The 24,819-nt window shown below is 38.3% G+C and overlaps 1 protein-coding gene across 1 annotated transcript in view; it reads right to left on the minus strand.

Moving 5' to 3' along the window:
• SLC26A8 (solute carrier family 26 member 8) overlaps positions 1 to 24,819 on the minus strand; it is a gene marked incomplete at both ends in the record, with an annotated part of 64,299 nt that overhangs the window by 12,947 nt on the left and 26,533 nt on the right. The window contains 8 exons of the mRNA XM_081294977.1: positions 3,884 to 4,015; positions 4,139 to 4,231; positions 4,781 to 4,850; positions 4,932 to 5,038; positions 6,357 to 6,452; positions 10,678 to 10,755; positions 16,047 to 16,160; positions 17,340 to 17,490. Of these exons, the coding sequence (XP_081151103.1) occupies positions 3,884 to 4,015; positions 4,139 to 4,231; positions 4,781 to 4,850; positions 4,932 to 5,038; positions 6,357 to 6,452; positions 10,678 to 10,755; positions 16,047 to 16,160; positions 17,340 to 17,490 (841 nt within the window). The remainder of the gene's footprint in view (positions 1 to 3,883; positions 4,016 to 4,138; positions 4,232 to 4,780; positions 4,851 to 4,931; positions 5,039 to 6,356; positions 6,453 to 10,677; positions 10,756 to 16,046; positions 16,161 to 17,339; positions 17,491 to 24,819) is intronic.

Here is a 24,819-nt window from a genome sequence, read left to right on the forward strand (position 1 = left end):
CATTGATTTCCTTAATAAGACTCCTAAAACTAAAGAAATAAACCAAGAATCAATTAGTGGAATTGCATCAAATTCGAAAGTTTCTGCACAGCAAAGGAATGGGAGAAAATCTTTGTTGGTACTCTTCTGACAAGGGATCAATATCCAGAATCTGGACTGGGGTTGTAGCTCAGTGGCAGAGTGCTTGCCTTGCATGTGGAAGGCACTGGGTTTGATCCTCAGCACCACATGGAAACAAAATAAAAGTAATGTGTCCATCTCCAACTAAAACAATATTCTAAAAAATATCCAGAACCTATAAAGAATTCTGAAAACTTAACATCAAACAACAACAAAAAACCCAATCAGTAGATGGGCAAATGAACTAAATAGACATTTCTCAAAAGAAGAAATGCAAATGGCAAAGAAATATGTGAAAAAGTTCAATATTCTTTCTCAGCAATCAGGGAAATGCAAATCAGAACTAAACTGGGATTTCACCTTACCTCAGAATGACAAGCATCAAGAATATAAATAATGATAAATGCTGGCAAGGATGTGGGGAGAAAGGAAAACTTACACATTGTTCGTAGGACTGTAAATTAGCACAACCATTATGGAAATCAGTGTGGAGACTCCTCAAAAGACTAGGAATGGAAACACCATATAACCTATCTGTTTTACTCCTTGATATTTATCCGAAAGAACCAACGTCAGCATACAATAGAAATACATTCATTTCAGGGTTTGTAGCAGTATGATTCACAATAGCCAAGTTATGGAACTAGCAAGCTTCAGTGTCTACAAACTGATGAATGGATTAAAAAAGTGGCATATATACACAATGGAGTTAATTTAGCCATAAAGAAGAATAAAATTATGTCATTTGCTGATAAATGGATGGATCTGGAGAACATCCGGTTAATTGAAATAAGCGAAACTCAAGAAAGTCAAGAGTGGAATGTTTTCTTCTCATATGCAGAAGTAAAGAGAAAAGAAATTGAAAAAAAAAAGAGAGAATGGAGAACAGTAAAGAAAGACATTAAGGGAAGGAAGGAGAGGAGAGAAAGAGGAGGAACTGGGAACTAGGAATGAAATCAATCAAATCATGCTATGTGCACATATGAATATATCACAAAGAATTACACATTTATTATAATTATAATACTCCAATTAAAAAATTTTAAAAAGTAGAGTAGAAGAAGGGGAGGGGGAAAAGGAGGAAGGGGAAGGGAAGCACTGTGGAATGAAACTGGAGCAAATTATGTTATGTCCATACATGAATATGTCACAATAAACCTCACTATTATGGATAATTATAATGTACCAATAACAATATAAAAAGATAGCATGTTTTGTGTTATTTATTTAATTTGGGGGGGTGTACCAGGGGTTGAACTCAGGGGCATTCAACCACTGAGCCACATCCCGAGCCCTATTTTGTATTTTATTTAGAGACAGGGCCTCACAGAGTTGCTTAGTGCCTCGATGTTGCTGAGGCTGGTTTTGAACTCCCAATCCTCCTGCCTCAGCCTCTCCCCACCAGCTGCTGGGATTACAGGCGTGTGCCACTCACCCAGCTATGTTATTTATTTTTTATCACAATGAAAAAAAAAAAAAACTACTTGAAGATAGAAACAGAGACTCTTAAAATTTCTTTTTTCTTTTTAATGATCCCCAAGACACAAGCAACAAGAGAAAAATAGACAAATGGGATTGCATCAATCTAAAAAGCTTCTGCAGCTGGGCATTGTGGCACGTGCCTGTAATCCCCTACTCAAGAGGCTGAGGCAGGAGGAAGGAGTTCAAGGCCAGCCTCAGCAATTTAGCAAAGTCCTAAGTGACTTAGCAAGACCCTGTCTCAAAATAAAAAATAAAAAGGGATTAGTATATGGCTCAGTGGTTAAGCACCCCTGAGTTCAATCCCTGGTAACAAAAATAAGTAAATAGTTTCGGCATAACAAAGGAAACAATTAACAGAGTAAAGAGACATTCACAGATTGAGAGAAAATATCTACCAATCATACATCAGATAAAGGGCTAATATCCAAAATATACAGGAAACTCAAACTACTTAAGAACAAGAAAACAAATAACCTCATCAAAAAAATAGGCGAAGGACATGAATAGACATTTTTCAATGGAAGGTATACAGTAGCCAATAACATGAAAAAATGCTCAATATATTTAACCATCAAATAAATGCAAATTCACACCACAATGAGATAATATTATGTACCCATTACATTGGATATTATAAAAAGATGCAAGATAACATATGTTGGGAAGAAGGTAGGGAAATGGGAACCCTCATAGACTATTTATTGGTGGTATTATAAAAAGTTCTAGCATTCTACTGCATAGGATGGTGACTATAGGTAAACATAACCAAAAGAGGGGATTTTAAATGTTCTTACCACAAAGAAATGATAAACATTTAGGTGAATGCTGTGTTAATTATGCTGATTAAATCACTCTACAATGTATACCTGTATTGAAATATTGCATTATACTCCATAAAATATACAAATATCTCTCAATTAAAAATGAAACTTTAAAACTTCCTTCTTTTTCATTTTTCATAGTGTCATTGTTCTGGGGACATATTAAGAGATCAATAAAAATCTTATTCTACTCTAAAGTGTATTTGCTGATGTCCTGTAAATAAATGTTCTTTGCAATACTTAGCACCGTGTGGATACAAAATTAAAATTACATATAGTGATCACTCTGTTCTCTTGGCAGGGAAGTTGGTAGTTTTCAGGGAGCTCAGTTAGAGCTCTCTTAGAGTGGGTGGGAACAAGTGTGTGTGCTCAGTGTTCTGCTGGTCCCTGCCTGGCAGGGGACGGGAGCTGTCAGAGGCGTGTGTAAATAGTGTTGTCCTCTAGGGGATAGGGTCTAGACTGAGGGATCACTGAAAGACTCAAAAGCCACAAATGAACAGCTGTGCCTGGTGGGAAGGGACTATTGAGACTAAGTTCAGGTTAGAAATGATGAACACTGACAGTCTCAACAGGCAAACCGTGTTCTTGTCACCAATAGTAGTCAGGGCATCTCCTCCTACCTACTTTCTCCTCCTACCTGAACCTCAAAGGGGAACTTACGTCATTTCTGTTTGAAATCTTGGATTTTCAATTCTCTGTGGCTCATCTAAAGTTCCTTCCATGACTTTAATAGTGTGTCTTTTTGTTTTTTGGTGTTTTTTTTTTTTTTTTTTTTTTTTTGTACAGGGGATTGAACCCAGGCATGATTCACAACTGAGCTATATCCCCAGTGATTTTTATTTTTTATTTTGAGACATCTCACTAAGTTGCTTAGGGCTTCACAAAGTTGCTGAGGCTGGCTTTGAACTTGTGATCCTCCTGCCTCAGCCTCCAGAGTCACTGGTGTGTGCCACTGTGCTCAGTGGTAATGTATTTTTTTTTTTTTTTTCGGTGGTGGAGGGGTATACTGGGGATTGAACTCAGGGGCACTGAGCCACATCCTCAGTACTATTTTGTATTTTATTTAGAGACAGGGTCTCACTGAGTTGCTTAATGCCTCTTTTGCTCAGGCTGGCTTTGAACTCCCAATCCTCCTGCCTCAGCCTCTTGAGCTGCTAGGATTACAGATGTGTACCACCACGCTGGGCCATAGTAATGTACTTCTTCATAAATGTGAAGAAAGCTGGGCATGGTGGTGCACACCTATAATCCCAGCAGTTTGGGAGGCTGAGGCAGGAGCCAGCCTCAGCAATTTAGCGAGGCCCTAAGCACCTCAGGGAGACCCTGGCTTTAAATGAAATATAAAAGAAGGCTGATGATGTAGCTCAGTGGTTAAGTGCCCCTGGGTTCAGTTCCCAGTACCAAAACAAAACAAAACAAAACAAAAAGGAGACAAATACAGGAAAAGAGACATTTCTGACCCTAGGTGGTGGCTCCAGTTCATCACAGTTGCAGGAACACCTACACATAGGGTTTTCATGACCGCGGGATTCATGTTGAGTAAACAGCATAAAAATCTCTTCTTCTTTAAGAGGCACCCTTACCATACCTACCTGAAAGACAGAAAAGGATTCTCACACAGAGGGGAAAGGATGGAAAGAAATGTGAAAGGGTGGGAGAGATTTGCTTGAAGGCCAGCAGAGCCAATGGAAAAAGGTGGGGAGCAGAGGGGTTACCTCCTTTAACAGCTTGTTTTTTAGGTGGTAAACGTTTACAAATGTAATGGAGTTGCAGCACTGGAAAATTTTCACCCCAGGGATAGTTGTAATCTGCCAAGGCAAAATGTGAAGTTGAAGGAAATTTCTCAATTATTTCATGCAACAAGAATAATTCATCTTTAGGGGATGGGGTTATGGCTCAGTGGTAGAGCACTCGCCTAGCATGTACAAGGCCCTGGGTTCCATCCTCAGCACCACATAAAAATAGATAAATAAAAGTATTGTGTCCAACTATAACTAAAAAATAAAATTTTTAAAAAAGAATAATTCATCTTTAGAACCTTCAGGAGAATCCATATGCAAGAACCAGAAAGTTCTTTTCTCCCATTTCCATCCCTGCTTCCCCCCACCTCCATTTCTCACTCCTTTCTTGATCTTGGTCTTCCTCTCCTTAAAATTCATTCAAAAGTGATTCTTAGCTGGCTGCAGCATGAGAAGGGTTTACCCACCTCTGCCTCTTGTTCATTGCTTCCCCCTCCTTTGTGAGTGTGTATCTGCAGAGCAGCTGACATTGGCAAAAGGGGTTTTGCAGAGAAACTAAGCACCAGGCTTGGTGTACCCCATCCCCTGGGGCAAGAAATGGCTGCTTTGTCTTCTTACCTCCCGATAGTCATTGATGCTTCTGTAAATGTTGGTGTTAGGGATCTGACCCAGGATGAGAATCTTAGTTCTGAAAGGAAATGCACTTGCCTTTAGGTCAAGGTGGCTTTACCTTGCTGTGGCTAACCTCCTATTACCTGAGACCAAGTACCTGTGTGAACGAAGAGTGGCAATGAAGAGAGCAAAAACTATCGAAATAAGTAGTCCAACGTCCAATCCCAGGAAAATCGAAGATAAGAATGTAAAGATCCAGACAACCTTGTGGAAAAGGGTTGAAGGGAAAGGGAGACCATGAAAACTCACAAAATCAAGAACATACCAGTCCCACCTCTCAAATGACCTCCACCTTCTCCCTTCCACACCTGGGGCGCAGGGACTGGGGTCATCTCCAACTGTGGGCCCTCAAGGCTGAAAGTCAATTCACTCTTGAAATTTCTGTTTCCTCAGGCGCAAAATAGTGATAAAGATCTCTCTTATAGGCTTTGTTGAGATTAGAAATCCCATCTGTCTAGCAAACTGCAATGACTCATCCCAGGGTAATAGTTATTTTAAGAGTTACTGCAAAATTTTAACACCTTTTTCAAGTCCCTACCTGACCACTTCTCAGCAAGTGACCTTACCTTCATCTTCACAGGAAAAAAAATAAGCTGAAATTCTCTTACTTATTTCCTTCCCCAACCCCGCAGTCACTCGTCAGTATCTACACTCAACTCTTGCTTGTCCTCTCTCGTCAGGTGGGAATACTAGCCCTCCTCCTGGACTAGAAACTCCATCTGTGCACTGAAACACATCCCCCTGAGCCTCTCAGGGATCCAGCTCCCAAAACTGCCCCCTCTCTATTTCTCTGCCTCTACTGGGTCCTCCTCCTGTCATCACACTCTGCCCCTCATCTTTTCTTTCTTGCTCTCTGGTTTTGTGCCCCAGCTGACATTCTGTCTGGTAAGATATCTCCTTCTCTTATTAAAACTTGTGTTTTTTTTTAAATTGTAGATGGACACAATACCTTTATTTATTTATACGTGGTGCTGAGGATCGAACCCAGTGCCTCCAAGTACTAGGCAAGTGCTCTATCACTGAGCTACAACCCCAGCCTTAAAACTTGTATCTCTTATCCAGGAAGATATTTATATTAACTGGACTAAAAGTCATTCGAATATGCAATGGACACAAACCCTCTTTACTAGGTCTGTGTGTAACTGTAGCCACCTCATCAATCCCTTTCATTTAATTTTGCATAGTTGAAATAAGGACTCCATCATGTTTTCATGCACCAGTAGCCTTGAGTGCAAGGGCTAGGTGCAGTGGCACACGCCTGTGATCCCAGTGACCTGGGAGGCTGAGGCAGGAGGATTGCAAGTTCAAGGCCAGCCTCAGCAGCTCAGTGAGATCTTGTTTCAGAATAAAAAATAAAAAGGGCTGGGGGAGCAGCTCAGTGATAAACCACCTTGGGGTTCAACTAGAATACAAGGCACTAGAGTTGCTGTGTTCTTCATATCCATGACCCATCTCTTCTGTTCATTCTCTCTCTAACCTTCCCCTCTCCCTTCCCTTGCTCAGCCAGGGCATCTACACTCACAAAGTCATATTGGTTCTGCTTCCACAGACTGGGTAGGTTGTAAATGGTTTCAAGGTAGGGCAGTACATTGCTCAGAACAACTCCAGCCAGCACAGCCTGTGGGGAAAAGATAAACCCAGCTTCATTTCCCTTCAGTGGGTGGATGGGTGGAGTTAGAGCTCCCACCCCTACAAAGCAACCACAAGACATCAGCCTTGCCACTCAGAAATATTTTATGTTGATATTTCATATGAATACCATATACATGTTCCAACTCTTGGGTCAGCCCAAATAAATATTCTCCACATCTTTCTCTAATCTCCTTTAAGATTTGTCAGACATTGAGGCAAGGTCAGGCCAAGCTCAAGGCCTGATAGATTCAGGCAGTAAAGCTATAAGGGACCCCTTTTAGTTTCAGAGAGTTTATTACTCACAGAGACAGAGGAGGAATAGCCAAAGGTAACATCAGTGTTGTCACTGTGGTGACACCAGGACCTATGGGGAATCTGGCTTCTTTGGCTACTTGGCCTTATCTCATTTACTTGACAAATCTGTTACTCAAAATATCTAGAAAACATCATCTAGAAACCATTCTCAAATGGGATGATAAATCAAGAGAACTTCCACTCAGAGAAATTCTAAAATCATGTGTTTCTATACAAATTTAATCATGATATGCTATCATTATCTTACTAATTAGATCTTTTTTTTTTTTTTTTTTTGCAGTGCTGGGGATTGAACCCAGGACCTTATGCATGCAAGGCAAGCACTCTACCAACTGAGCTATGTCTCCAGCCCCAAGATACTATTTTTTTTAATATTTATTTTTTAGTTTTTTTTGGCGGACACAACATCTTTGTTTGTATGTGGTGCTGAGGATCGAACCTGGGCCGCACGCATGCCAGGTGAGCGTGCTACCGCTTGAGCCACATCCCCAGCCCCCAAGATACTATTTTTTATCAATCAAGTTAAAGTAGCAAATTAAAAACATTGATAACACCCCATATATATGATTGTTGAGTATAAAAGGATACTGCCCTTTTGGGAAATCATTTGGCAACAGATCAAGACACAGTGATACACTGTCATGTAGAAATTTTGGAATATTGTGTTCTAGATTTTAAAAAATCAACAATACAAAATTGTATGTCGAGTTAGGTTGCAACTATGCAAAATGATATCTATTCACAGAAAATAATGACTGGTTTGCCAGGCATAGTTGTGCAAGCCTGTAATTCCAGTGACTCCTGACGCTGAGGCAGGGGGAATCTCAAGTTCAAGGCCAGTCTCAGCAACTTGACAAGACCCTTAGCAACTTAGAGATATCATGTCTCATAGTAAAAAATGATTTTAAAAAGGGGGGCTGGGGATGTAGCTTAGCAATAAAGCATCAATAACAAAAACAAAAAAATAAGGTTGGTTAAATATATGACAAAATGTTAATGATTTCTTTGTAATTACTGGTGACAGGTGACATTTTTACCTATTGTGTGTTTTCCAAGATTTTTAAAATGAGACTACTTTTCTAATAGAAAAAATATTCCCTATATTTTGGAAAATTAAGATTTATACTTATAAGGATATAAAAATTATCGGGGCCATAAAGGAGAATATAACATACCTTAAGACAATTTTCTCTGTATGTTCACAAAGTCCCTGAGTTGGTTAAACATTTCTTAGGCTTTTTCTAATTCCCATCTCTTCAATAAACTCTGCCTGGGAATGAGAGCTTATTCTACCACTAGGAATGGCTGGGCCCTAGCTTGCTCTGGCTTTCTGAGGTATGGTTCTTTTCCACTATACCACCTTCTTTCCAGTCAAGAATCTCCAAACTCTCAACAATTTGCAGAGACATGGTGGGAAGGAAAAGAAATTTAACTCCATCAGAGATTTGTATAAGTTTTGACTTGAGGCAGACTGCATGGAGAGGAAAAAAATCTCAGAAAAAAATATAGAACAAAAACTTTTACCTTTGTAAACATTAAGGTAAAACATGTTCATTTTGTTAAAAAAATTACACTCCTTCATCATTTCCATTATCAAATAGACAACCATTTTTAACATTTTGGTGTGTTCTATATATTTTTTTCACACAAAATTGGAAATTACATTGAAATGCACTGTTTTGGGTTTTTTTTCTTTTTTTAAATTGGTTGTTCAAAACATTACAAAGCTCTTGACATATCATATTTCATACATTTGATTCAAGTGGGTTATGAACTCCCATTTTTACCCCATATACAGATTGCAGAATTAAATGTACTATTTTGTATCATGCTTTTCCAAGTTTATGTTGGTCTTTTGGTAACTAGTTGAGATGCTAGCCAGGAGGCTCCTCTAATGATTCTAATAAGGATTTTGCAAAAAGCCATCTGCAGTCTTTTAAGGAAAGAAGAAATGATCCATAGTTTAATACCTGTACAACTTCATTGTTATAATAGTTCATATATTTCATTCATCAGATTGTGTTCACATCTTCTCACTCAGAAATGTGCTAACAAGATAAAGTAAGAATGGGGCTGGGGCTGTAGCTCAGTGGTAGAGCACTTGCCTTACATGTGGGAGGCACTGGGTTGGATCCTCAGCACCACATAGAAATAAATAAAGGTATGTGTCCCTCTAGAAAAATACTTTAAAAGAAGATTCAGTGAGGGCTGGGAATATAGCTCAATTGGAAGAGTGTTTGCTTCGAATGCACAAGGCCCTGGGTTCAACATCCAGCACCACACACACACACACACACACACACAAACACACACACACACACAGGCACAATAAGAATAATGTGGTGCAACATAGCCAGCCAAAAGTGAAGGATATCCTAGCTCCAACAGATTTGTAATAAAGGAGTGCTACCTACTTTTATTACTACCCTTCAGTGAATTCTGACAGTTTTTATTTGTTTGGAATTTTAATATTCTGCTTCTTTAAGCAGTACAGAAAAAATACAACTGCTCAGAGTAAATTGATGAATTACCCTTCTAAAACAGACTCCAGCAGTTACAACACAGAAGATGCTGGGTAAACTGAGTTCTGGAGAGACTACTGCTGGGAATCAGAGAACAGCTTCTGTGTTAAGCACAAGCTTATTAATCTCACCCTCCTTGAGAAGGTACCATGTTTGGGCTCCAAGATCCTTGAGTCACAAGAGCAGAAGGCAGCAGCAACCTTGTGGTGGTCCTGCTTTAATGATACCTGACACCAGGTAGAGGTAGTGTTGAAGAAGATGGGGATGACATCTACAATCACTCCATCTTTGGGGATGGCCACCTCAGGGTATGAAGCTGCTACACCAGGAAGGAAACCTTCCCTCACCTCCCTAAGTATGTTATTTTTTTTTAAAGGTTTTGAGCTTCAGACTGTCAATCATTGCTTTATTTTTTTTTTTGAGAGAGGGGGGAGAGAGAGAGAGAGAGAATTTTTAATATTTATTTTTTAGTTCTCGGCGGACACAACATCTTTGTTGGTATGTGGTGCTGAGGATCGAACCCGGGTCGCACGCATGCCAGACGAGCGTGCTATCGCTTGAGCCACATCCCCAGCCCCCTAAGTATGTTATAAAATGGCTTAAGGGAACATGAAGACATAAATCTATATTGTTTATCAATACAGAGAACTGAGCAAGGATCTATATTGTAACTTAGAGCAAGTTGAGTACAGACAGTGATTAACACAACTGGCATCTTTAAAAAAAAAAAAAAGGGGTCAGGTAAACAGTCTTATCCAAAGGAAAGAAATGGCACATTCATATCCAGAAGCATCCTAGTTGGACAAAGTTAACACTCAACTTTATCAGGCCGCCTTTGAGTGTTATGAATTAACCAAGAGGCAATGTGGCAGCAAAGGGAGGATTGTGTTCACACAGAAGGCAGATCATGGCCTTCCAGAAAACAGATGGCATGAGTTTCCAAGCCTGCACAGTGAGTTTCCAAGCCCGTACTGGTAACAGGGGTCTGGCATCTGAAGTCTATGTTAGTCATTTTTTACTAATTCCTTATTTACAAAGCTTATTTTATAACTTAAGCAATAACAAGATAAGAATGATAATAACAATAATGTTTCTTGAGTGCTTACTATTACCCCAACACTATCTTCTTTTAAATATGTATAAACACACTTCAGTATATCTCATATAAAAATATCAAATATATCTCATATTATTTCATTTAACTCCAACTGTATGATGCTATTATTTTAAAGAAAAAGGGCAAGAGCTAGGTCAGGGCAACCTCTGGGGATAAGCTGCATGCAATTATCCATGCAAAAATGCCCCACCAGGATGCAAACCAGACATTCTATCTTTTTTTTTTTTAAACTTAGTTATTTGATAAGTTCTACTCACATTTGGCAGTTCGTAGAAAAACTGTGCCGCCTTCATCATCAGGAGCAGCATCACACCTGCGCCTACCAGAGATGCAAACTGAGGAAACAGAGCCAGTTGGAGAGAAACCATCAGGAACATATCGGTCCCTGTCTGCATCTGTGGCCTTCTGTGAGAAGCATGCCATTTTTTTCTTCAAAGGAGTTGGGTTCAGAATAAGTGCATTTTTGTGGAGCTGACATTTTCAGTTCTTTTCAAAGTATTAAACACAGGAGGCACTCAATAGGTACTTGTGGAATGAATGTGTGAATGCTATCTGAAAGGTCCTAAATTTTCCTGAGCATTTGAATCCTTATTGTCCCAGCTCTGTGCTATGTTATCTGAAGTCTCCTAAACTATGTCATGCATTTTTTCAAGACTTTAATTTCTCCTTGCATAATATATAAAACCCCCAGTAGGTCAGGCATGGTGGTGCACACCTATAATCCCAGCACCTTGGGAGGCTGAGGCAGGAGAATTCTGGGTTTAAAGCCAGCCTCAGCAACTTGGTGAGGCTCTAAATACTCAGTGAGACACTGTCTCAAGATAAATAATTTTTAAAAGGGGCTGAGGATGTAGCACAGTGATTAAGCATCCTGGGTTCAATCCCCAGTATGAAAAGAAAAAGAAAATGAAAACACTAGATTCCTCCCCAATAGCCCTAGAATCCCAACCATTCTACTTTCCACGTAGATAATTAGTTCACCCCTCACTCTCCTGTGTGGAGCTTGAAAACTTCCTATCTAACAATTTCAGTGGTGCTTCACCTTGGAAAATACAATGATGATCACTTTTCATGTTCTGGCTTCAATTTCTCTCTCCTTCAATCAGAAAGGTTACCAACATGAGTCAAGCCTATATAGAGCTACTCTGGGTCCTATCCCAGTCCTATCTCTGGGCTTGGTAAACAGAGATGCTCACTCATCAAATGAAGCCGAGGAACACAATTCCCTTTATAACCCAAGGCTCTCTGGATATAAGTCTTGAACTCATGACATTCCCTATTGGCAAATTCCCATTTTTAAGCCTCTAGTTGAAAAAAAATAATACAAAGCAGTATCTTTTCCCACCGTGACGGGGAATGGAGTTGCAGTAGGGTAAAACTGTAAGCACAAGTCAAAACAATGGCCTGTATAACCAAGAACTGAGAGAGTCCCTCAAATCTAACCCTTTAAAGGGATATATATATATATATATATATATATATATATATATATATATATATATAAATTTGTTGATAGACTTTAATTTATTTATACATGGTGCTGAGAGTCGAACCCAGTGCCTCACACATGCCAGGCAAGTGGCTACTGCTGAGCCCCAGCCCCAGCCCCAGCCCCTGCTCTTTAATTTTTATCTGGGAAAAGAAAAAATACCTTCCCGCTGGGCTCTCTCTTGCTACTCATTGTCATTTGCTAAGTCAGCTTAACACTGAAAAGAAGACCAATGTGGCCTGTGTCCTATATTGTTCTTCCTCCCACCAGGGGTCATAGTTAAAGTGAGCAGCATAGGGCTGGGATTGTGGCTCAGTGGTAGAGCACTCACCTAGCATGTGCGAGGCCCTGGGTTCAATCTTCAGGACCACATAAAAATAAATAAAATAAAAAGATATTTTGTCCAACTACAGCTAAAAATAAAATTAAAACAAAAAAGTGAGCAGTAAAATATGGAAAAGCAGAACCACAAGACAGTCGTGTAAGAAGGATCAGGAAAATGAATTGCTGTTCCTGATTTTTTTTTTAATATTTATTTTTTAGTTTTTCGGTGGACACAACATCTTTATTTTGTTTTAATGTGGTGCTGAGGATGCAACCCAGCGCCCCATGCATGCCAGGCGAGCTCGATACCATTTGAGCCACATCCCCAGCCCATGCTGTTCCTGATCTTCAGAAAGCTCTAACAGTGAACATTTTATATGTTACAAAAGTACACTAGGTAATCAACCTCCTAAGCCCCTCCAGTCAATCCTCAGGTCAACCAGTTGCTGAATTTGATTTATTGCTCTAACAGTGAAAAACTAATTCGATTAAAACAGAAAAGTATATCAGGTTTTTTCTTGCCTCCCATTTCTTTTCTCCAAAATTCTTCTGATTATTTGTTCTTTTTTTCTTTTTTGGTTGAACCCAGGGCTGCTTAAACACTGAGCCACACCCCCAGCCCTTTTTATTTCTGATTTTGAGACAGGGCCTCGTTAAGTTTCTGAGGCTAACTTTGAACTTGTGATCCTCCTGCCTCAGTCTCCTGAGCTGCTGGGATTACAGGTGTGTGCCGCTGTTCCTAGCTCTGATTATTTATTCTTATTGTTTTTCAGACAGGCAGATGCCAAAATAAACTGTATAAAAACCTAGACTGAAATAAGCACAAGCAGAATCTTGAGTACCATAAAATTAACTGCTCTGAGACATTTGGAAGGCCTGTGATAACTGTGTGTCTTCCTTAGTGGTACATTCAAAAGAATGGGATTTGGGCATTGTGCCTCAGAAAGGTGCTCAATGACTCTCAGAATCTTGGACAGCAAGCACTATTAAAGTTCACATCTTCTGCATATTTTGCTTTTCTGTTCCAATTTTACACGACTCTTCCAGGCTTATCTCTAGTGATTTGAAGCAATGGGATCAGGACAGCAGGTTGCTGACCACAGGCCTGGACACTGGGGACTGGGGAGCTATCATTTTTGAACATAACTCTTAAGTGACACACACTGTGGTTGACACTATTAGCATCTAATTTTATTCTCACAACTGAAAGGTTGGTTTTATCTCCATTTTATGGATGAGGATGAGAGCCTCTGAGAGCAAAAGTCATCTGCCCAAGGTCACACACATCTAGGAAGCACCGAGTCTGGTTCCTACACCCTGACCATCTGATTCCAAAATCTAGGCTCTCACCATTGCTTCATTTGCTTCCCTTAAAAAGAACACAACTAACACAACTATCCTCTTTCTTTTGTAATAACTTAGTTTTACCAAGTTCTGGGAGCCTGGGGACAAGGCAAGAAAGCCAGTCCTTGGAAAGTAGGGAAGAAGGATAGACACATGGAGACCAGGGAAGCACAGTAGTCGGAACTGGCAGATGCCAAAATAAACTGTATAAAAACCTAGATTTTTATACAGAACAGAAAGATGAAGTGGGGGACACTCTAACTGGCCACAGACCTGGGGCTCATCTCATCCTCTCTGCCATGGGCCAGGCCTTTCCACACCTCAGGTTGAGGCTGTGGTTGGGAGGACCAGTAGGTTTTGCTTTTTGTTATGACAGTGGAGGGTAATGGGTTCTAGACAGGGAAATAATAAAGTGAAATGTGATCGTAGACCCAGTTTGAATTTATGCCCGATAAAAACTAAAAATAAAATGATCAAAGGCAGGCCATTTGGGGGACATTCAGAGCCAGCCCCCAGATTTCTCAGGCAAAGTGAATAAAAAACTCCCAGAGGGAAGGAATACAGAGAACACCCGCAGCTGTGTGAAAACAGACGGCTAAATGAGTCTGGGGTGGGGGTCTTTTCCAGTCCAGACTAGAAATTCCTGGTGGAATCTGGACAGCTCCAATGTGTACAGACATGGCCCACAACTTCTCTACTTGAGCCAGCAAGTTGAACTGGGCATATCAGGGAAGTGTTCACTAGCATCCCTGGGGACACACTTCCCTACAGAGGGCCACCACAGTGCAGTGAGAGACGCCACTCAGAGGAAATGTGCCACACAGATCAACAGGCAGCAGCAGGAAACAGAGCCACAAGCTGCCTGCTAAATGGTAAAACGGACTGGCTCAGAGATTGGAAATTCCATCATCTTCTGCCAAAGTTCTTCCAAAGCTTGGCTTCTCTGTTCCTCAAATGTGTGCAGTCAGCAAATCTATTCTTTCTCCAGCCCACCACATATAGATTTCCTGCTTGTAAGACAACTCTGAAGTTGACCCAAAGCCCTCTTTCTTCTATCGGTGCAAATCCTAAACCACTTTCAGGACTCTGGGAAAGGTCCAATTCCTCTACCAATCTCCTTCTCATAATACTTAAGGTGCTTTTTTGTCAATTGTGCTCAATTTGCACTTGATTTTCCTTGCACTTTGATTTAGCTGTGTATATCTTGCCTTCCCAAATTTATGGGCACTGGATAAACAAAGTATGTGTCATAAAAAGTTAGTAGAACTAATCTCTGCGGTTGCCATTTCCATTTCTTCTTGTCATAAAACCCTCTCATTTTGATTCCAAAGATTTTGCATGCTTGTATAGAACATTCTTCCTTTTAACACAGCCCACGCTCCTTCTTTCTTCCTCCAGTGTGCCAGGAGGAAGCTCTATGACCACAAAACTCAGTCTGCATAAAATGATAGGATGGAGCCTTACTTGAGCCCCTTGCTCTCACCCAGCCTAATCTTCCTTCTGGCTTTCACTGGTTTTCACCCAAACTTCATCTTATCTTTGCCAATGGACTATGACACTTTATCTTTCCCTATTAAAATTGAACTTCCATCCTTCTGATACATCAGGTTCTGGCCACAGCTCTACCTTCTCACTATACTTGTGAGGCATGAGCTTCTCTTTGGCTTCTGGCCAGTTGTTTCACCAACTGAACCCTGACTCATTCCCTGGGTTTGCCCAGGCTCCAATTCTGATAACTCCCTGCCATTTCATCAAGCCACAGAACTAAGATGGGAGGCCTCTCGTGCTTTCATGTTGTAACATTTATTTAGTCAGTTCTAAACTCATAAACACAGGACTTACAAAATTCCATGCCTGCAATTAGGGGGAGTTTGCTTTTAGAATCTTTTCTGTCAACCGTATTGTTCAGCTTACCAAACGATTAGTTCATTACTTCAGAATACCTGAAGAGAATCTGTCGTAGGTCATTTCTCTTATACAGAGAGAGAATGGTCATAAATTCCTAGGCTCTCCTAGACAAACACCTGACTCTCTCTCAGGAAACCCCCTTGCCATGCATGCCCTTTGAGGAAGACAGGAAAATGTTTCATTTGTATTATTGCTTTTCCAAACAATGTATGAGAATGCATTCTCTATAGGAAAAAAAATTAATAGCTGATGGTAAGTTTATCTGAAATATTGTTGTTCTTCTAGTATATTATGTGAAAAATGGGTTTCTATGGGATAATATATAAAATCTCTTATGTATAATAATATTTTCCATAGAAAATGACTTTCAAATTCCACATTGACCAATAACTTTTAAAACAAAATCTGTGCAGGAATTAAGGCAAGTGTGGAATCCAAATTCTTCCAAGATGTCTTCCCCATCAAGCAAAACATCAAGACAAAATTAAGTCCACATAGTCCTATTCTATGAATATACATATGAATCGACACAAGTAGAGATAAAATTCTTTTTAAACATACCTGTTGTCTTCCTCCAGCTTTATCTTGGATAATAGTCCTGGCAATAGCAGCAGAATATACATAAGATTTGAAGAATGAACTGACAATATTGCAAAGGCCAATGGTTATTAGATCCTGTAAAGAAATGCAGAAACTTAAAGCCTACTTTTTGTTAAAGACTGTGGGATAATATATAAAATCTCAAAAAATTTGATAAAAAAACTAATACAACTTGTTTTATTTTGTTTATTCAGCTATTTATTTATTTTGGGATGCTATGGATTAAACCCAGGACCCCACACGTGCTAGGCAGGTGCTCTAACACTGAGCCACATCCTCAGCTCACTAATTTTGATTTTGAGCAAAAAGCATGCTCTTTATTTCTTGTGTCTGAAGAGAGGTTGTTTATATTGTTTCAAACAACAGATGGAAATATTCTTAGAAAGGACAAAAGGAAGCAAGCAAATATGATTATCTAGATTAAATTGCATCTTCATTTTAGCTAGTTATCATCAGGAAAACTCTTCTTCAAGGTCATGAAATGAGGCCTTTTCCTTTTTATCCTCTTTCATGTGATTGCCAGGACTTTGAATGGTAGGGAGACTAGCAGTGCTATTCTTCTCCCTTCTTTCTACACTACCTAAATGTCAAACTGGGAAAATGCTTTCTTCCCAAATAGTTCCCTCTTGACTTCCAGGGGAAGGACCAAACTCAGAGTAGTGGGAGAGTTTCCCTAAAAATAAATAAATAGGCCAAAAGACAAAGAGGCCAATTTAATTACATATATTGATAGTGAGTTTTGCATGTTATATTCCACAGCATTTCTTTTTAATTTTATTTATTTATTTTAGTTATAGATGGACACAATACCTTTATTGTTTATTTATTTTTACAAGGTGCTGAGGATCGAACTCAGGACCTTACATGTGTGAGGCAAGTGCTATACCACTGAGCCACAACCCCAGCCCTCCACAGCATTTCTTATCATGCCTCAGTGTGTGGTTGGCTTCTAAGGACAGGGTGGACAGAAAGATAAAATTAACATGAGAGGAACTCTGCTGGCCGAGCAAAGAGATGCCACATGTCATCTTCTTGTCTCTCTGCACCATATCTGTTCCAGTGGAACAACACTCATGTTAAATTTCAAGTGGCTTCAAAGTTAAATATTCCTCACTTCTCAAAAACTCTTTTGTGACTTCAGTCCAAAATTACAGTCTGAGTGACTCTTTGGTTAAGGAATCTAGCCTTCATGTTGGCAGGTGGCTCAGATTAGAGAAAAGACTTACAGGTCAGAAAAAGCAATGGTCTTCTCACCTGATTGGAGTTGATTCTGTAGTTGTGGAGACCAGCAATCTTCTTGCCCAGAAATATAACCATAAAGGAGCTCACAATAGATAAGGATATAGCTGGTAAAATAAGTCTAGAAAAAAAGTTGCTGAAATTTGGTAGTGAAGGAAACAGGAAGCTGAAACAAAATAGTGGAATTATTCCTGGATAGCAGGTGTGCTTTACTGGCACTCCCGCCATTTCATCCTTCTCCTCCAGGGCTGGCCCAATGTTCCTCCCCTTCTAACCAAGAATACAGAAGTAGAGCAACTGAGGCAGCAGCTTGCCAAAACTGCCAGCAAATCAAGCCAAGTTACAAAATCCATCAAGAGAGCATATTAAGTTGTCTTCTAATTCCAAGTTTCTGCTATTTGATGATAGCAATGATCGGGACAGTCAAAACCACAGAACTCTACTCTTGATACTGTACCCATGAGTAGACCATAGGTAGATATGACATCAAGATGTTTTAGAGCTGAAAGGCCCAATGACTTCCCTTTTAGTCACACTTGCATTCTTCAGGGTATAATTTTAGTCATTATCCTTTGTATAAATGGGTTCCCATTCCTACCCATGCTTTCCCTCCTGTAGTTTTGAGGTCAACAGAATGTTGAACCCATTTATAATACTTTAGCTCTAGAGTATTATATCCATTTTGCTGATAATCATTGTTATCTATTTCTACAAATTCAATACAGTCTATTTTTACTAAGATCCTATCATAGCAAACATTGCCAAACACATTTAAACCACGGCCAAAACTTCTTTCCAGGTATATCTCCTGTTCCATTGTTAACTGGGAAACTCTTGTTTAACGCAATAAACTTTCTTCTATCAGTATTACCCATCAGATCACTATCCAAAGAATTGAGGAACATCCTGATTCTCAAAGGAATCAATGCTTGTCTATTCATATCTATTCATGTTTTGTAATTTTACCTTGCTGTCCAGAGTATCTGTGAAGTCAGCTTGTGTGGTCAATTTTTGCAATACTATAGATCAAACCCAGGACTTGTGTACACTAGCCAAATACTGAGTTATACCCTCAGCCCTTTTTATTTTCTTTTGTAACAGGGTCTCCCTAAGTTGCTGAGGCTGGCCTTGATCTCATAATTCTCCTGCCTTAGCCTCCTAAGTAGATGAGATTTCAGGTGAGTGCCACTGCATCCAGCTCTGTGCACTCAATTTTAAATTGTCACTTCCTGAGTCCTGTGTTCTTAGGATCATTCACAAATATTTGATGTTCTATATTTATAGTAGAAAATTTTGAAATAGTCACAAAAGAAAGAAGAATGGTATAATGAGCCTTCCTATACCCATCACCTACCTTCAACATATAATTCATGACCAATCTTATTTCATCTGTACCATTATCCACTGCCTATTGCAAGATAAATTTGAAGAAAATTCTAGGCATTTTATCATTTCAATTGTAAATATTTCTGTGTACCTCCCTAAAAAATCATACAACAAAAATTATACTGTCTTAATATTATCAAATAACCAATTAATTTTGAAGCTTTCCCAAATATCTTACAAACATATATTTTATAATTTGTTAAGATTAGAATCCAAATAAGGTCAATGCATTGCAACTGGTTGCTGTGTCTGTTAAATCTCTCTATGATTTTTCCCATCATCCTAGATACAGGACATCTATGAAAACTTAAAGTGATCAACAAATATCCCACTTATGGTAACTTTGAAGTAATCACTGTTTTTAGAGACCTATTTTTTGAGATAAGAGGTGAATGATTAGAAAGTGTTAAAAAAGTCTATGTAAATAGATATAAAGGCTATATAAATAGATATAAAGGCTATATAAGCTCTAGAGTATTATTTCCAAACTATTTTAATGCACCTGCATGTGTGTGTGTGTTGTGTGTGTGTGTGTGTGTGTGTGGTGCTGGGGATAAAACCCAGGGCTTTATGCATGCGGGGCAAGCACTCTACCAACTGAGCTATATCCCCAGCCCTACACTATGTCAATTTCATTGAAATATGTACATAATTGATAACTTGGGATTTCATGGGTTAATTGCATCTCTATATCTTTTTCTTTTCTTCCTTGAAATTTTTTGTTTATTGGTTAAAGAAACCTGCTATTCCATCCTACTCTGTTTCCTACCATCCCTGTGTTGCAATTAACATGTTCCTCTGTTCCTTGTATTTTCTATAAATTGGTAGTTAGCCCTTCAGGTTTGGCCAGACGATTTTTTTTTAAGGAAAAATGCTTCATAAGTGGTGGTATGTATTTCTGTTAGGAGGTAAAAAACAAAAAAACAACTGTTTTTTTTCAATGTTGGCAGATGATATGCTGATATCCCTTAATGGTAATATTCCATAATTCTAAGTTTATAATTCCTTCTCCCTTTATTAGCTGGACTACTTCTATAAAGTTAAATGTCTTATTATAAACTGTCTGGATGTTCCAAAGAGCAATTCTTACAGGAAAGGCACAATAAATGCCTGATTTTTCTCTTTTATTTTAGAATTTTTGAAAGAATGAATTGGTTCCCTAGCAACTTCCAAAGGTGAAAAAAATAAGTTTATTTATTTAGAATTTTTACATAGTAATGATTTTTTTTAAAGAGAGAGTGGGGAGGGAGGGAGGGAGGGAGGGAGGGAGAGAGAGAGAGAGAGAGAGAGAGAGAGAGAGAGAGAGAGAGAATTTTTTAATATTTATTTTTTAGTTCTCGGCAGACACAACATCTTTGTTGGTATGTGGTGCTGAGGATCGAACCCAGGCCGCACGCATGCCAGGCGAGCGCGCCACCGCTTGAGCCACATCCCCAGCCCCCATAGTAATGATTTTAAACACATTTGATGTCTTTGGCCAATAAAAACCTCAAAGTAATCTATGGATTCAGTGCAATCATATTAAATTCCCATTGGCCCCTTTTGCAGAAGGAGATGCCAACCCTAAAATTCACATGAAATTACAAGGACCCTGAAAGCCAAAGTGATTTAGAAAATGAAGGAATAAGCAAGAGGACTTGCATTTCTTAATTTCAAAGCTTTCTACAAACAACCTATAACAATCAAGACTGTCCTAAGGGAAGACATATAGATGAGTGAAACAGAATTGAGAGTTTAGCAATAAACCCAAATGATGCTGGGATAACAGGGTACTCATATGCAAAAGAATGAAGTTAGACCCCTACTGCACAACATATACTTTTTTTTAACGCTTTTTAAAATTAAAAAAAAAATTAAAATCCCTTTTTAACTCAAAAGGATCAAACACCTAAATTTAAAAGCTAAAATCATATGACTCTCAGAGGAAAAGTGAGGGACATATCTTCAAGACCTTAGATCAGCACAAGTGATGAAAATAAATAAATGGAACTTCATCAAAGCTGAAAACTTTTATGCTTAAAAGTACCAGTAAAAGGAAAAAACAACTTACAGAATGGAAGAAAATACTTGCAAATCAAATATCTAGTAAAGCTATGGTGTCCAGAATACGGGAAGAACCTTTACAAATCAACAACAAAGAGACAAGCAACCCAATTAAAAATAGTCAAAGGATTCAAATAGAAATTTCTGCAAAAAAGATGTACAAATGGCTAGTAATCACATGAAGAGATGTTAAACATCATTAGTCATTAGGGAGATGCAGGTCAAAGTCAGACTGATTTGCCATTTCATATCTTCTAGTATAATAAGAAAAAAAAACAGAAAATAAGTATTGTGAGGATATAGAGAAATCTGAATTCTTGGGCATTGCTGATAGAAACAAAGTTGTGTAGCTACTATTGAAAATACTTTGGCAATTTCTCAACAAATTAAATACAGAATTACCATATGAACCAGTAATTTTATTCCTAGATATATACCCAAAAGAATTGAAAGTAGATGCTCAAAAAAAAAAAAAAAAAAAAAGCATGCACATAAATGTTCATAGCAGCACTATTTACAATAGCCAAAAGGTAGAAATGACTGAAATGTCCATCAACTGGACATTTTGGAGATGTGTAGATTAGGGTTGGTGATATAGCTCAGTTGGTTAGAGTGTTTGCTTCACAGGTACAAGGCCCTGGGTTCAATCCCTAGCACCACAAAAAAAAAAAAAAAAAAAAAAAAAAAAGAAAAAAAAGAAAAAAAAAAGAAAGAAAGAAAGAAAGAAAGAAAAATGTGTAGATTTGTGTGATGGAATAGTATTCAGCCATGAATGGGAATGTACATGATGGATAAATCTTGCAAACATTATGCCATACGAAAGAAGCCAGACATAAAAGACCAATTGTATGATTCCGTTTATATGAAATGTCTAGAATAGGGAAATCCACACAGATGGAAAGTAGATAAGTGATGATCAGGGACTTTGGGGAGAAACAACTGGAAGTGATTGCTAACAGGTATTTCTTTGGAGGGGTTGATAAGATGTTTTAAAATTAGATAGTGGTAGTGCTTCAAGAATTTATGAAAATTAACTATACACTTTAAAATTTTTTTAATATTTATTTTTTAGTTGTAGTTGGACACAATACCTTTATTTATTTATTTATTTTTATGTGGTGCTGAGGATGGAACCCAGGGCCTTGCACATGCTAGGCAAGTGCCCTGCCACTGAGCCACAACCCCAGCCCCTAACTATGTACTTTTAAAGAGTTAATTTTATAGTGTGTGAGTAAGATAACAAGAGAATATTATAAAATACTTTATCCAGTATATTTGGCAACTTAGACTAATGGACAACTTCTTTGAATGACCAAAACTAACAAAGTAGTCTCAAGAAGAAGTAGATATCCTGAATCAGATAATTACATAATTTAATAATAGTTTTTAATAAGTAGTATATTAAAATTTGAATTATAGTTTGTTTAGGGATTGAACCCAGGGTGCTTAACCATTGAGCCACATCCCCTACCTTTTTAAAATACTTTATTAGAGACAGGGTCTTGCTGAGTTGCTAAGTGCCTCACTAATTTGCTTTTTAAGAAGCATCCCATGGGTGAAAGCCCCAGGCCCAAATATCTTCACTGATAGATTCTACCAAATATTTAAGAAAGAAATAATGCCCATTTTCTATAAGTACTGCCAGAAACTGAAAATGAGGGAACATTTTCCAAATAATTCTATAATGTCAACATACTCTGATACTAAAACCAGATGCATACTACAAAAAAAACTTCAGACCAATATTTCTCATGAATATAAATGCAAAAGTTCTTATTATTTCAGCAGATTAACATATTTGATAATATACGGGAACCAAATGGGGCTTATCCCTATGCAACCTTGGTCTAACATTCTAAAGTGATTTAACTGATTAAAGAAGAAACAGAAATCTGATGATTTTGGAGGAAGCATTTAATAGATCCAAACTGGCATAATTCTTTAAACCTAATTCAGGAGCACAAATATGCTTCATTTTCCATTCCTCTAGATTATTAAGTCAGAAAATAAATCTCCTGTTTTAGATAAGGTTTGCTATTTGAAATGTTTATTCTTTTGATTGTCTTTTATTACTTAATCAATGACTCAGTAGTTGATTTACTTCCCAAAAAATGTGTAAAGATCCAAATTGAGTAAAATGAACAATGTGTTAATCCATTTGGTAAAATTTCTTAAATTTTTTTTGTGGTATATTTTTGTACCACAAAGTAAATAATAGCATATATAATAAATTTCTTATTAGTTCATGCAGTTTAAATTGCATTTTCCTTTCAGTAGACAGAATCCATTTTTAGCATTTGAGCTAAAATGTCTGTTTTGGTACAGGGGATTGAATCCAGGGGCACTTAACCAATAAGCCATATCCCCAGCCATTTTTATTTTTTATTTTGAGACAGGGTCTCCCTGCCTTGCTAAGCTCAGAGGCTGGCTTTGAACCTGTGATCCTCTTGCCTCAGCCTCCAGAGCCACTGAGATTACAGGTGTGGGCCTCTGACCCTCACCCATTTTTAGCATCTTGAACAGCTACTTCCTCTTATCTTCCCATCTCTCACATTATTGTGTGCACAAATCTAAATTCCTATTTTTTAAACATTTTTTTTAGATGTTGATGGATCTTTATTTTATTCATTTATTTATATTTGGTGCTGAGAATTGAACCCAGTGCCTCACACATGCTAGGCAAGTGCTCTACCACTAAGCCACAAACCCAGCCCCCTAAATTTCTAGTTTTGAATATCTTTTTCTTTCTAACTTTTTTTTTGGTGGGGGGGGATACTGGGGATTGAACTTAGGGGCACTCGACCATTGAGCCACATCCCCAGCCCTATTTTCTTTTAATATATATATTTTAGTTGTTGATGGACCTTTATTTTATTCATTTATTTATATGCTGTGCGAAGAATTGCAGTGCCTCACACATGCTAGGCAAACACTCTGCACTGAACCACAACCCCAGCCTCCCCAGCCCTATTTTGTATTTTTAGAGACAGGGTCTCACTGAGTTGCTCAGTACCTCGCTGTTGCTGAGGCTGGCTTTGAAATGGCAATTCTCCTACCTCAGCCTCCTGAGTCACTGGAATCACAGGCATGTTCCACCATGCTCGGTTGAATATTTTTTTCTTTGCCATCCAACTCTGTCTACTTTACTTCCCTACTTTATAACTTCCAAGCACCTTGGTATTTCCAGGCAATAAGCTAGATAGGAAATACCTGAATGCTTAGAAGCAGATATTAAAGTTTTTGTTAAATTCACCTTTTTTTTCCTTCTTTTTTTAATTTTTTTGTAGGTGAACAGCATGCCTTTATTTTGTTTGTGTATTTTTATGTGGTGCTAAGGATCGAACCCAGTGCCTCACACATGCTAGGCAAGTGCCCTGCCACTGAGCTACAGCCCCAACCCTTTGTCTCCTTTTTAAGAAGTTAGGTAAGAATGCTGTTGTTCCAAAGAGGTACACAATAAGTGCAGTTTATTATTCAAATCTAATTAGTAAAGACTGAATGTTTAGTGTGTTAACAATACAAACTACTATTTTTTTCTTCCTACTATTCTCTGTGACACTCAACCTTTTTTAGCAAATTAGATTAAGAGGGAACATGGACATGGCAGGAGCTAACTTAAATTGCTCAATTGTACTAGTCTCTAGCAACCATGAATAAAATAAAGGCTTTAAAAACAAAGAGCAAAGTAATGCTTAAAACTAGATTTTTTTGAAATGCTGACTTGTCTGTCTATACCTTTACAAATTATGATAAAAGATAAGGAAAAATTGGCTGTGTGGCTTTTAAGTCATTAATAATAGAAGCACATTGAGTAAGAATAATAGTATGGTTATGCTCATAGACTTGGAATTAAATAGAAATGAGTTCAATGGTGGCTCTTCCATTATCTTGCTGTCTTATCTTGGAAAAGTCATTTAAACTTGGTAAGACTTAGCTTCTTCCAACATAAAGAGAAGGTAATATGTACCTCACAGTGTTACTGTGAGGAGAAAATGAAATAAAATAAATAACTGCCAATCCTCTTGTTGTTCTTGTTATTTTTTCAGAGGATAGAGACTACATCTTG

This window comes from Spermophilus citellus (genome assembly GCF_964194105.1).
Source record: "Spermophilus citellus genome assembly, chromosome: 5".
NCBI classification, from domain to species: Eukaryota; Metazoa; Chordata; class Mammalia; order Rodentia; family Sciuridae; genus Spermophilus; species Spermophilus citellus.